Source organism: Onychomys torridus, chromosome 10, assembly GCF_903995425.1.
Source record: "Onychomys torridus chromosome 10, mOncTor1.1, whole genome shotgun sequence".
In the NCBI taxonomy this organism is placed as follows: domain Eukaryota; kingdom Metazoa; phylum Chordata; class Mammalia; order Rodentia; family Cricetidae; genus Onychomys; species Onychomys torridus.
In genome coordinates this window covers 30489350-30502886 of record NC_050452.1, presented here as the reverse complement: position 1 = coordinate 30502886, position 13537 = coordinate 30489350, and the positions used below count along the sequence as shown (strand labels likewise).

General features: G+C 50.2%; 1 protein-coding gene across 2 annotated transcripts in view; it reads left to right on the top strand.

The window, feature by feature from the left end:
- The window catches only part of Sorcs2 (sortilin related VPS10 domain containing receptor 2), a 379471-nt gene that overhangs the window by 145953 nt on the left and 219981 nt on the right, over positions 1–13537 (top strand). For both annotated transcript variants that reach the window (XM_036200422.1, XM_036200421.1), the window contains exon 2: positions 3437–3504. In XM_036200422.1, coding sequence (XP_036056315.1) covers positions 3437–3504 — 68 coding nt within the window. The remainder of the gene's footprint in view (positions 1–3436; positions 3505–13537) is intronic.

The window sequence follows — 13537 nt, the reverse complement described above, 5'->3', positions numbered from 1 at the left end:
GTAGACAGCTCCTGGGAGGTTTCAGTTGTAGCCAGGACCCCTGAAGGGTGTGTCACAATTCTGAGGTCCTTGAAACCACATCTGCTAGAAGCTACTGAAACTGCTTCTGGCCCGACAGGAAGGAGCCTGCTCTCTCTTGAGAAGACTCAGGGCTGAGCCCTGGTTTGGCCCATAGCATGTATGGTTTGGCAAAACATTTGGACTCTCTGTGTTTTGTTTCTCCATCTGAGGGACAGGGATGCCAATTAGACCATCTTGGGGGCTCTGCATCTGAAGGGCTGAGCGAGCCCCGCAACATGGCCATACCTTGTCAAGGTCTTACCATGCCTGTGGGTCCTCTCCACTGCATTGTCATTGTTGATCAGAAGACTGGGGACATGGGGTAGGGTGGGTCTTAGGTGGTGACTTCCTTCTGCCTGACTTTCCCAGTCCCAGGTCATCTCAGTGGTCTCCTTGTTGCAGTCCCTAGCAAGAGGGCCCCGGACCTCTGACTCGGAAGCCCAAACTTCCACTGGGAGTTACAGGGACGGTGGTATAGGCATTCAGTCCTCCCAAACAAGGACTGAATGGCATGTCCTCTTCGTGGAAGTGGGGGTGACTTGTGAGTATGCAGTCAAGGTTAAGAAGACCCCTGTCTGGCATAACTGTATTGATTTTTTGCTGCTTAGGCCCTAACAGCACATTTGTTACCTGGTGTGCACCATGCCTAGTACAGTCCAGTGCTCACACTAAAGGCAGAGCTATGAGCTTTGTGGTATGGGGGGAGGGCATGAGGAGCTGAACCTAGTGTAGGGGTCTGGAAACCTTCTTAGAGGTAATCTGGGGTAGACAGAGGTCTGGAGGCTAATGGAGTGACCAAGAGATGGAGCAGAAGCTTATTTACAGTTCTATTGCTGGGAAGAGACACCAGGACCAAGGCAACTTATAAAAGGAAACATTTAATTGCGGGCTTGCTTATGGTTTCAGAAGGTGAGTCCACACTCATCATGGCGAGCAGGCAGGCAAGCAGGCATGGTTCTGGAGCAATAGCTTAGAGCTTACATATAGCTTAGAGAGTATGCAATCACAAGTCTGGGCCTGGCATGGGCTTTTGAAACCTCAAAGCCAACCCCCAGTGACACACCTCCTCCAACAGTGCCACATCTGTTAATCCTTCCTAAATAATTCACCAACTAGTGACCACAAATCCATTTTATATGAGCCTATGGAGGCCATCTGCATTCAAATCACCACAGATAATGCAAGGGCAGAGGGTGCCAGGCGAGGCACTGATTCACAGGACAGAGCTGTATTCAAAGGCCTGGTTGGCATGGGTATGGCATGAGGCATAGTCTTGAGTGGAGACTGTCCCCAGGAGGCGTGAGTGGAACCATCCACAGCAATAGAATCTGAGCATGAAAGCAGGAGTTCTGGGGAGACTGCCCACCTCTCAGCTTCTGAGCCACCAAGGGCCTGGTCCCAGAATGGAGGGTGAGCCCCACCTGGTGGCCTGGGCCATGAACCAGGTTAGGGTGATGATTTCATCCTGGGCAACTGGGTAAAACTGACTTTGAAGTCCTTTGCAGCTGTCACACTCTGGTTCCTCAAAAGCCCCCTGGGATAGCAGACTGTATGAAATATAAATCAATAGGTTAAACCACACTTGTCTCCTGCCCAGCAGAGCCCTGTCACTCTGCCTACCTCTTCTGTATTGGGAGGATCATCTCTGACTGGGCCAGGCCACGCGCTGACGGGAAGAAATCGCTTTGTTCAGAGAGAGGTAGAGCCAATCTTGCCTTCGTTGACAAGGCTCTTCTCTTTAATCATCCCTGCCTCCTGGCTATAAGCCGTCCCAGCTCACTGACACCCTCTCCTTCCATCTGCCTGCTCTAATCATCAGGGGAAAACAGATACTTGATCAGTCAGCCTCTTGGGACGCATGTCCGCAAAGTTCTGCTGCTGATGAGGGAGGAGCAGAGGGGTGGACATGGTCAGTGTGGTAACCCCCCAATTAAGGAGGCTAAGGACTTCTACTACCACAACCAAGAGTGCCCAGGGCCACTTCCCAGGGTTCCCATGGCAACAGGACTGTTAGGTATTGGTACTATGGACTGGCAGTGAATGAAATGGAATTTGATGTACATGAGAATCCAGCCACTAGCAGAGTAATTGCAGATCAATCTCCATCTCTCCCTGGGCTATCTGGGCTATCTGACCCTTCCTTCCTTCCTTCCTTCCTTCCTTCCTTCCTTCCTTCCTTCCTTCCTTCCTCCCTCCCTCCCTCCTTCCCTCCCTCCCTCCCTCCTTCCCTCCCTCCCTCCTCCCCTCCCTCCCTTCCTTCTCCCCTACCCCCCCCCTCCTTCCCTCCTCCCTCCCTCCCTCCCTCCCTCCCTCCCTCCCTCCCTCCCTTCCTCTATTTCTTTGTCTTATATGCATGGGTTTTGAAGACCATTCCAGTGCTTTGGAACACATTTATTTCCATTCTCTGAGCAGATGCATTTCCTTCACTGCTTTGTCAAGAGCCTCCCCTATATTGAGTAGTTTAACAAATAAAAGTGTCGGCTGGTGATTTATAGACCCCTCTGGCTGCTACCCTCACCTCCCAACCCCTGTCATCACTCTGCAGTCCAGGACAGGAATGACAGCACCGCCTCAGAGGCTGGCTTCTCTCTGGGTCAGCCACATCAGGCAGCTATTTCCATGGGTTACGGGGGATGCGTTGGCGCGTTGATGTACAGCCGCCCTGTCTTCAGAAGCTTGCCAAATACACTTGGTGCTTGTTTTGTTTATTTTCTTCATTGCTGGGACAAAATACCTGGTGGAAGAATCTTAGTGGAGGGAGGGTTTGTTTTAGCTCACAGTTGGAGGGTACAGCCCGTCATGGTGGGGAAAGGCAGCAGGAACATGAGGCAGCTGGTGGTAATGCATGCACAGTCAGGAAGCAGAGAAAGATGAACGCTGATTGATGCTCAGCTCTCTCTCCTCATTTTGCTTCAATCCAGGGCCGAGCCCATGGCATGGTACTACCCACCTCATGGTCTTCCCGCCTCAATGAACCCAGTCTAGAAGGTCCACCATAGACATGCCTGGAGACTCGTCTCCTAGGCGATTCTAGAACCTGTCCAGTTGACAGTGTTAATCACCATGGTGTGCAGACTGGGACCAGAGCCTTGCTGAATATTTGGCCACAGTTTGGGATTGTCTGAGGCTGAGTTTAATGATTCCCACAGAGCGGCAGCTGCTCTCATGGGTTGGGATGTCTCTGGAGTCATTCTAAAGAGAAGAAGGAGGTTTCCCAAGCAGAAGCAAGGCCCATGGCTCAGTGTCATGGTACATGGCCATCAGGCAGTGGGGTTTGAGGGACCCCAAGGGCAGGGGTGGAAAGTGTCACCATATTCCTCTCTCAGAATCTTGAAACCAGCTGATGTCATTTTCCTTTCTGTTGTTGACACCGCAGGTCATCTTGATCCTGACCAAGTACTACCATGCAGACATGGGGAAGGTTCTGGAAAGTTCTCTGTGGCGGTAAGTCACCCTCATGGGCTTTTCTCTTCCCATACCTGTGTGACATCATCTCCCAGCATCCTGGCTGAGACTGGAGTCCTACTCTGGCTCCGGCAGCTCCCGCCCACTAGTGGGCCCCACCAATTTTCGGTGGCTTAGAAAGACATAATGGAGATGTCGAAAGCGGATTAGGAGTTTCGTCAGGAGGACAAAGGGCCCTGGCAGATGGACAACTGTTTGGAAAGCTTCTTTCCTCGCTCTTTTCTGTCTGTTGTTTTCTCCTGGCTCTTTTTGCCTCCTCCCCGGAGGAAGAGGCTGGCAGCCTGAATCCAGGTCACTGCACAATCTCCCTGGCTCTGCTCTGGACTCTATAGGCAGTTCCCAAGCCCCCCAAAGCTCAAGCTAGCCTCATTGTTGGGGTAGTTTGCTTTCTTTCTGGCTCAGCCAAAGAACTGTAAATAAATAACCCACCCAGGCGGGATATCTCTTTATATGTGAAACATGAATTGGGCCCAAGGACATCAGACCGTCTTTGATGTCTGAGAGGAGAGGAGGGAGGAGGTGGCTGCAAGGACCATTTTGGCCATTATCATCGTCAGTTCTGCTCAGAGCATGAGGATCTCTCGGGCTTCGGGTGGGATCTTTCCTCCCACGGGAATTTTACCACTGGAGTCATTCTTGGTGTGGGATCATTTTGCCTTCTCTGTGTGTTTTTCCAGTAGTGATTAGTTCATTTTAATTTGAGCTTGAAAAATACCTGCCTGTTGGGACCGTTTGTTTGTTTGAGATAGGGTCTCATTCTGTATCCCAGGCTAGCCTGGAAACTTATCATGCAGTTTCCTGCCTCTGTCTCCAGAGTGCTAGAACCAGACCTGCATCCCTGTGCCTGGCTCATCAGAATGGCTTGTGGGAAGAACAGCTTGCACATGCCTGCCTCGCTTTAGCTTGGCTTTGCTTGTATCAGAGGGGTTTGGCATCCCACTTGTCCTACCTCTGCGGCATGTTAGGAATGTGCTCTCATGGTGCCGGAGTGGGGTTTCTGTGATGACAGTGTCACCTGGGACCAAGTGCCCAGGTCACTGGGGCACTAAAGCACCTTGGGTTTTTGTCACTGCATCTGCAGCCTTTCTGGGCCAGCTCCCTCAGCCAGGAACTCACCTCCTTCCACACCAATCTGTTCCTGCAATGCTGGGACAAGCGGCCACATTCCTGTGTGGAGGGAGGGTAAGCTCTCATCATGAGACCCTGATGCTCTCCATGTATCTTGCTGCTCTGGTGCTTGAGGAGGGGGAACACCGCTGCTGAATAAATCAGGCATTAAATTCCGGTGGCAGGGCCAGTGAGGGGGCTCAGAGGGTAAAGGCATTTGACACCAAGCCTGACAACCTGAGCTCAATCCCTGGAGCCACGTAGCACAAATAGAACTTCTCAGGTTGTCCTCTGACCTCCATGGCACATGTGTCCACATAAAAAAGCGCACAGGTGAATAAGCATAAAAATTCTAGCGGCATTAGCATCTCTGGGGACTAGCACTGGAAGTTTGGCTTGGGGCTGTTACCAGAGGAGAGTAAGTGTGAGGAGGCACCTTCCTGCCAAGCGGAGTGCCTCCTTTTGCTGCCACACGGATGAAGGTCATCTTCCTTTTTGTACATTAAACAAGAATCCCCAGACTTCAGATGCCAGCATTCGGGTTGCTCTGTTACCCACCCCCTTGGATACCTTCCCTAGAGATTTCCAGAATGCTGGATTCCTCCACTCTCAGCTTGGCTGAAGGAGCAGGAAGTGGAACTCTGTGGAACAGTGTCTCATGTTTGGATAGCGAGCTGCTTTCCTGGGGCAGTCAGGCTTTTGCAAGGCACTTGCTAGGGATAGGTCCTACTTCCTTTGGGACCTCATGGGGCATGGAGGACAGAGGAGACTACCTGGGGTCAGGACTCCTGAGTGACAGGCTCCAAATTCTTCAGAAGATGGGGAACTCCAGAGGCCAGACCACCCCTTTAGAGCTGTGGGTCAGGCAAGCTTCCCTCACATAGCTTCAGTGATTTATCTGTCTGAGGGGATGAAATGGAGGACAGAGGTGGTGAGATGGGGAAAAGTGGCTTAGAAAACATCCTGAGGATGGTATGTTGTCTAAATTTGGATTTTCCCCAAAGCCAAGCAACAGATTTTAATTTTTCCCATCCCTTCCTCATCAGTCTCTCCACCCAGACATTTTCTCAGCTTGATTAAAAATGCATTCAGAAGCATTCGTCATTTTCAGAAACTTCCCCCACCTCTTCCGCTGGTGCAGTGACTTTCTGTGTTTATATTATGCTTTTGTGAGTGTGTGTGTGTGTGTGTGTGTGTGTGCGCACATGCACGCGCGCTGATGATGTGCTTGCCCAGACTTAACGGTCTGAGGAGACTTGAACTGAAGTTTTGCATTCCTTTCTCTATTGCTCAGAAACCAGGCTTCCCTTTTGCACACTGTTCTGAGGCCTGCCCAGCCATTACTTTCCTGATGCTTATGGGCCTTTGAGCTGATTCTGTCTTTGAGCTCTGATCCAGGGAGGGGCCAGTGCTCACAGCTGCCACCTGGGGAGGCTCCAGTGCTCCTAGCTTCCACTCAAGAAGGGTCCAGCACTAACAGCTCCTACCTGGGGAGGGTCCAGAGCTCACAGCTCCCACCCGAAGAGGGTCCAGAGCTCACAGCTCCCACCCGAAGAGGGTCCAGAGCTCACAGCTCCCACCCAGGGAGGATCCAGAGCTCACTGCTCCCACCCGGGGAGGGTCCAGAGCTCACAGCTCCCACCCGAAGAGGGTCCAGAGCTCACAGCTCCCACCCGAAGAGGGTCCAGAGCTCACAGCTCCCACCCGAAGAGGGTCCAGAGCTCACAGCTCCCACCCGAAGAGGGTCCAGAGCTCACAGCTCCCACCCGAAGAGGGTCCAGAGCTCACAGCTCCCACCTGGGGAGGATCCAGAGCTCATAGCTCCCACCTGGGGAGGATCCAGAGCTCATAGCTCCCACCCGAGGAGGGTCCCGAGCTCACAGCTCCCACTCGGGGAGGGTCCAGAGCTCACAACACCAGTCTGACAATTTATCTGAACTTTGCCAGTTTGTCAGCATCCCAGCACCTGCTTGATTCCTGGTGAGGAGCTGTTTCCATGATATTCTGACTACATTTTCTCTCTGGAGTGTTGTCTGCTCTGGGACAGGGCAAGCGGCACTGAGAGGCCGAGAGCATGCCTGTGGGTCCTTCCCTGGGCGCTGCCTACCTGCTGCCTGCATTTGAGGCCCGTGGAATAGACTGTTCGGGATCCAGTGTCTGGGGAACACATATTAAATGGGGTTATTAAAGACACACTTATTGAACGCACACCGAGCCGCCCAAGAATTCTCCTGTGTAATCACAATAAATACATTTTTAATGACAGGTCTGGTATTTACATTCTGGAAATGGTTCTGGGAAATCGAAGCTGAATGCATTTTTAATTGTTCTGTGTTTAATGGCCTCACGTCAGCAGCATCTCCCCCACGGCTTCCTTGACCCATCAGCACCCTGTCTGCATCCTTCACTGGGCTTGGGTCCTTTGACCAGTACAGTGTGTTGGGAGAGACAGTCCCACCTTAGGATGTCTGGCTGGTACTGGGGAGTTGGAGTCATCTGTCCCCTCCTTCCCTGAGCTCACAGGGCCTGGCCAAGGCCTCCTCACTCAAACCAGAGTTGGTATATTCTGTCTATCCTTAAAACCCTGGGCACCGTGGCTTCTGTACTACTGGAACAAATGACCACACTGGGCATTTAAAACAACAGACATGAACTTCTGTAATCCTGGAGGTCAAAATTCAAACCATGGTGTCACAGGGCAGTGCTTCCTCTGAAGACTAAGAAGGGAAGCCTGCTATGTCCCCGTCAGACCCTGGTTGCTGAGTCACCGAGTCCTTACCTCTGTCTTCTGTGTGTGTTCATATGTATAGGGTTGCACATGTGTGCAGGTGCGTATATGTATGTGGGTATACACTGTGCAGGTGCATATGTATGTGGCTACATACTGCACAGGTGCCTATGTATGTAAGTACACACTGCACAGGTGCATATGTATGTAAGTACACACTGCACAGGTGCATATGTATGTGGGTACACACTGCACAGGTGCCTATATATGTAAGTACACACTGCACAGGTGCATATGTATGTAAGTATATACTGTACAGGTGCATATGTATATAAGTACACACTGCACAGGTGCATATGTATGTGGGTACACACTGCACAGGTGCATATGTATGTGGCTACACACTGCACAGGTGCATGTGTATGTGGGTACACACTGCACAGGTGCATGTGTATGTAGGTACACACTTCACAGGTGCATGTGTATGTAAGTACACACTGCACAGGTGCATATGCACCTACACACCCATGTCTGTGGAAGCAGAGGTCAACCTTTGGAACCATTCACTTTTCCAGTGTTGTTTTTAAGGCAGATCTCTCTCTAGCCTGGAGCTGGCCCAGGAGACTAAGCTGGCTGATGAGCAAGTCCAGAAACCCCCCTAGCTCTAGGCCCCAGCTCTAGGATTAGAAGTGTGCACGCCACTGCCTGCCTTTTTCATGTGGGTTCTGGGGATTGAACTCGGGTCCTCCTGTTTGTACAGCAGGCACTCTGCTGACTGAGTTACTGCTTCAGCCCTCTGCCTCTGTTGTCACATGACCTTGACTGTGGGGTCCTAAAGACAATGACTGCTAGTTTAGTGCCTGGCCAGGTATTTTGGGATGTTGTCATCTCAAGAATCTTACTTTAGCCGCCTCTGTAAAAACAAACAAACAAACAAACACAAACAAAACAACCACCACAACAAAAACCCTAACAGTTCATGGGGTTTAGGACATGGACATCTCTTGGAAGGAGCTACCATTCAGCTGTGGGGATGCCATCTGTATTAGGTTTCCTAAATGGCCACCGGCCCTTGCCCTGTCCTCTGTCTTCCTGTCACTCTCTTTGTCCCTCTTCATCCACAGCTAGACCCCTGCTGCCCTCCCCAGCTGGCTACTGTGCCACCGCCCCACCTTTCCCAGAAAGACCCAGGGACTTGAAAAACAGTCAGGTGCTGCTGCTGGACTCAGTCCTACCTCGGGGTTCATGCCTGCCCATCCCAACCCTCTGCCCAAACCTGTGGTGGCCCAGGTGTCAGGGTTGGCAGGCAGGGCTGGAGCCACCACAGGGGTATGGGGGACATGGGTATTCCTGGACTCTGGAGAGTTCGTGTGATATTTGCGTCTACTCCATAATAAAGCTGCAGGTTCATGAGATGAAGAGAAGGAAAGGGAAAGAGAGGTTCACAACAAAGTGCCGTGTGAGTGCCGCCCACCCTGCCCTCTGGGAGAGTGCTGCTGGGCCTGTCCATGCTTGAGGATCCCGCTCCCCACCCCCAAGCAAGGCACAGCAGTGTGGTGAGTGCCTCCTGGAACTGAATGGGCTCCAGGACTCTGGGTTCTCAGTGTTAAAACTGGGCCAGCCCTATGCACAAATCTGTTCCCTGAAACACAATGAAGATCAGCCCCTCATGGGGCCCTGCTCAACACTATGCCTGGGGTCCGTGTTTTCAGCCTTCCCTGACTATTGTCCTCAGCCTTTTAAAGCTTGCTTTCCTAATGGCCTCCCACAGGACTGTGGTTTCACTGAAGCACCCTGCATGTGTGTTCTTTTAAGTGTGGGACTCACATCCTTCAGGCCCTTCAAGAACCAGTATTGGCCACCTGGGGGCGCTGTTTACCCCAGTGAATGTGCCTAGTGTAGAGAAACTAGCCTTGCTTCCCTGTCCAGGACTCGGGGTCTAGATGAAATCCAGATCTGGGTGCCAGGCTCTGAAGTAGGATCTTAGGCTGTATTCTAACAAGCTGTAGGAAATACTGATGCTGCCTATCCATAGGACAACATGCCTGGTGGTTCGGGAGCACCTGGGAGTCTGTGATGAAAAGTGGCCCACTGGTAGAATCTGGTCAAGCTGGACTCTGTCCATCTAGGTGTCTCTCTGTGTGTGCTACCTGCTGTCTGACATGTACTTAGTATTGTTCCTTAGTTCTGACTCTATCCTCATTCAGTTTGGCTCACAACTTTCCCCTAAGGAGCTGCCCTGTGCAGAACCCCCGCCCCCAAGGGGGACCCCGTCACCTCTCTCATTGAAGTTTCTATGTTCTTACTTACATTGCCTCTGCCACTACTAGAATATAAGCCAGTTGGGCATGGAGACCTTCCAAGTCCATATGGCTGACCACAGGATGCCATAACCAAGCCCTGATGGTGCTAGGCGTGCCTGTGGGGCCTGACTGCATGGGTGGGTGGACAGGTGGGTGAACTAATGAATGGGAGGTGATGGATAGATATGTAGATGTGTGGATGTGCATATGTGTATTGGCTAGCTGGATAAAATGATAGCTGGGTAGGTGGGTTGATGAGTTGGAGACAGATGGGCAGACAGACAAGTGGATGCATGGATATGTGAATGTGACAGTGGGGTTTTAGGAAATTATTGGGACCTTGAAGATGATGATGATGATTGATGGTGATGATTTTTGTTTTCCAATACAGGGTTTCTCTATACAACAGTCCTGGCTATTCTGGAACTTGCTCTGTAGGCCAGGCTAGCCTCGAACTCAGAGATCTGCCTGCCTCTGCCTCCTGAGTGCTGGGATTAAAGGAGTGCACCACCACCCGGCTATCCTAAAGGATTCCTTATGATTATGAGGTCACTATAGGAGAAGTCACGAGCACAGTTGTCTCTGATGCTGTTGAGCAGAGAAAAGAGGAAGGGCACATTCTGAGACAGGAGAAAGCTGACCATGGCCCACCTTCTCACTCCTGCCCTCCATCCTGGGTTACAGACTCCAGGGTCTACACTGAGGGTGGCTTTTGGGCAAGGTGAGTTTGGATTAGGGGCATGTTTCCCTGACCCAAAAGACTCGGTACATTTGACCTTGGTGCCTGCCAAAGGGGCAGCCAGGAGCATCCCTCTGCAGCTTTGGAGAAGAGTGGTCCAGGTTTCTGCTCCAGATGGCCTGGTTGGAATCTGTCCTTTTTGGGGGGGGGGGGTGGGGAGCATTCTTTAATTATGGAATCTTTGACATATAGAGAAAAGTGCAGAATGCAGGAAAACCCTAGCCTGGGGACTGATGGTGGAGGTGGGCTAGTGCACTTTTCAATGCTCCATCCGTTCCTCCCAGCCTGTCTCTATTGTGCTTAGTCTGATATCCTGGGGTCTTAGGGTCAGGGGATGGGGAGCAGGCACACTACCACAGATAGGTAGTGGAGTTAGGGTGTCATTTTCATCCCTGCAGAGCCTCGCCAGCTCAGCCATTACAGAGTTGACAATTGTTTCCTCTCTACATGAGAGCTCACACTTAGAAAACAATAGATTCCAATAAAACCCACCCTTTGCCCTTCTGCTACCCCCCCCCCCCGCCGTCTACCTAGAAGTTATCTCCATCTTGAACTTGGGTTGGACCGTTCCAGTTTGCTTTATAGCTTACCTATAAAGCAAAAATTTAAGCACATGCAACAACACATAAATCACAATTTATATTGGTTCAAGACAAAATGTGTGTCTCTCTGTAATCAGACATCTAACCACTGAGCTTGTTTTAAAAATTGATATGAATGGCATTCTCCTGCTTTGGGCATTTGATTTATGTTCTCAACTATGTTCTGGTAATTTCCCCATGTTGCACGTGGATCCTCCCTGATGTGTGCATTCTCTATCATGGGACGGTGATTTTGATACCTAGGGCATTTGCTATTCTGCAGCAAGCCTGGGAGCCACAGTGAGCTCCAGGGCTACCTCTCCAGGCAGGCTTGGGGCAGCATGCAAGGCCAGCTGGGTTTCTCCTCTCTTCATCTTACCAGCTTGTCAATACGGTGGCTAGCTCCTCCATATCTTTGATGTCATCAGACTTTGCCTGTTTGTACTCAGGGGCTACAGAGCTGTGACTCAGTGTCCTCCTGAGATGACATGTACCTTCTCATGGTCACAGACAGGTCTCCATTGTGTAATTTAGCTACATAGGCACTGCTGTATCCTTCTACATTTGTCAAGTTGCTTAACTCTTTCCTGGCCCTTCCTTTTTATGAGAAGGGTTCAAGCCATCTCCAGGTCCCCAAATGTCAAGATGCATCTCCTCTAGATGTGACCTGTTCCCTCATCCCTGGCCCTGGGGCTTTGCTCTTTTCAATACCCACAGACACTTTCTCCTAAGAGTGTTTTGTCTTGCCATAGTTTGGTCTCAATGCACCAGTCTTCTGATAGTGAAGCTGTGGGTGATGTGTCTCTCGGCAGTATGCCAGCCCTAACTCAGGCATCATTTTCCCTGGAGCATGTTTCAGGGTTTTGCTCACTGGCACCCACTGGAATTTCCTGGGCCAGGTCACAGGGTCACTTACAGCAATGAGAAAAGGCATGGGATCAAATGTCACAGTGGTAAGAGCAGTTCCAGAAGATCCTGCTGTGCACTTTAGCAAACACACTCAGGGGGAGGGAGGGTGGAGCCTGTGTGGACTGCTCAGCATCTCTCTGCACACATCCTGCATCCCCAGGTAAAGGTCTCAGGCAACTTTCCATCTTCCTTCATTTCATAATCTTTCATTTATAATTCATTTCATTAAAAAATTTTAATCGTCATTAATTTAATTTTCACTTGTTTTATTTTTACACATAAATGTAAATGCTCAAGTTTTGTTATATCGTATCTTTTGTTCTGTTGATTAAATCCTGGGATGGAATTCCACAGAACACACTGTGGGAATCTGTTATCATTTGCTTTCATGTTCCAAGAGAGCTGGGGTTTGAGAATTTTCAGACCATGTCTATTTCTCTGTAACATCCCTGCATTGGTATATCAGTATATTTAAAACTAGATTTGAGTCTGTCTTTCCATAATATCTCCCTCACACCTTGTTTTCAAAATCTTAACCCAGGCCTGACATACACAGCACACACTGCCCCTGAGCAACATGCAATGTATATTTCATAGACTGTGATAAGGCATCATGGCCTGTAAATGCCCAGGGGAAGGGATCAGAGCTTTGAAACGCAAAGCCAGACCAACTGCTTCCAACACTCTTCACTATTAAGAATAGTTAGTCCTCTGTGGAGACAGAAGCCATGCAGTGTGCACTCTGACTTGCTTGTCCCAAAGGAGAGATGGACAGAGCTGGAGGCAGAATGTTTGACCTCCCACAAGGCAGCTGTGACTCCTGGGTATACAGTGTGTTTCTCAGTGGCCTGGACGCCGGAACTGGCACAGCATGGGAGTGCTGATGGGTCCTTGTCATCAGGGAAAGCTGAGCAAGTGCAGCCACAGCTCCCAGAAAGGAGCACTGATGGGTAGCCTGCTGTGCCCATGGTAGCATCTGGAAGGCACCGGTCTTGCACTGTTAGGATGGTATAAGGGGTTTCAGCACTCTGTGTGCCAGGCTTTGATGTGCCTATGTACATGCACACGGAAGTTGGTTTTGATCTTTGCTGAGTCCCTGTCCCTCCTGGTGATCTCAGGGGTCTCCTGTCCAAGGATCCCAGTTGTTCAAATCCAGACCCATATCTCACAGCTATTACAGAGATGACTTGGACCCCAAAGATGGCAGTAGACACAAAGATGGTTATCTATAACATATATGAATTGTTTAGTATTGGGGACTATGGGGGTCCAGCCTCTCAATAGTCCCCTCCCAGGGTCCAGGAAGAATCTATAACCAGCTGATAATTAATCTTTGATGAAAAGAAATGAATCTATTCACACGAAACTCCTTAGTCCATACACTTTATTATTCTGTATCAGTTACAAGCTTCTATTCTGCTCTCATATTTAGCTCATTTCTTGCCTGATTTCTCTCGACACCTATCTGTGGTTCCCTCTAGGTTCTATCTTAATTTCTTTATCTAGTTCTGTCCCTTCTGGGTTCTTATCCATCTAGTTCTTTCCCATATCATCTCCTTCCCATCTCCTTCTCTCCTCATCTCGTTCTTCCTCATCTTCCATCTCGTTCCTCTAGTACACTCTTCTAGCCCTTCAATCTAGTTCT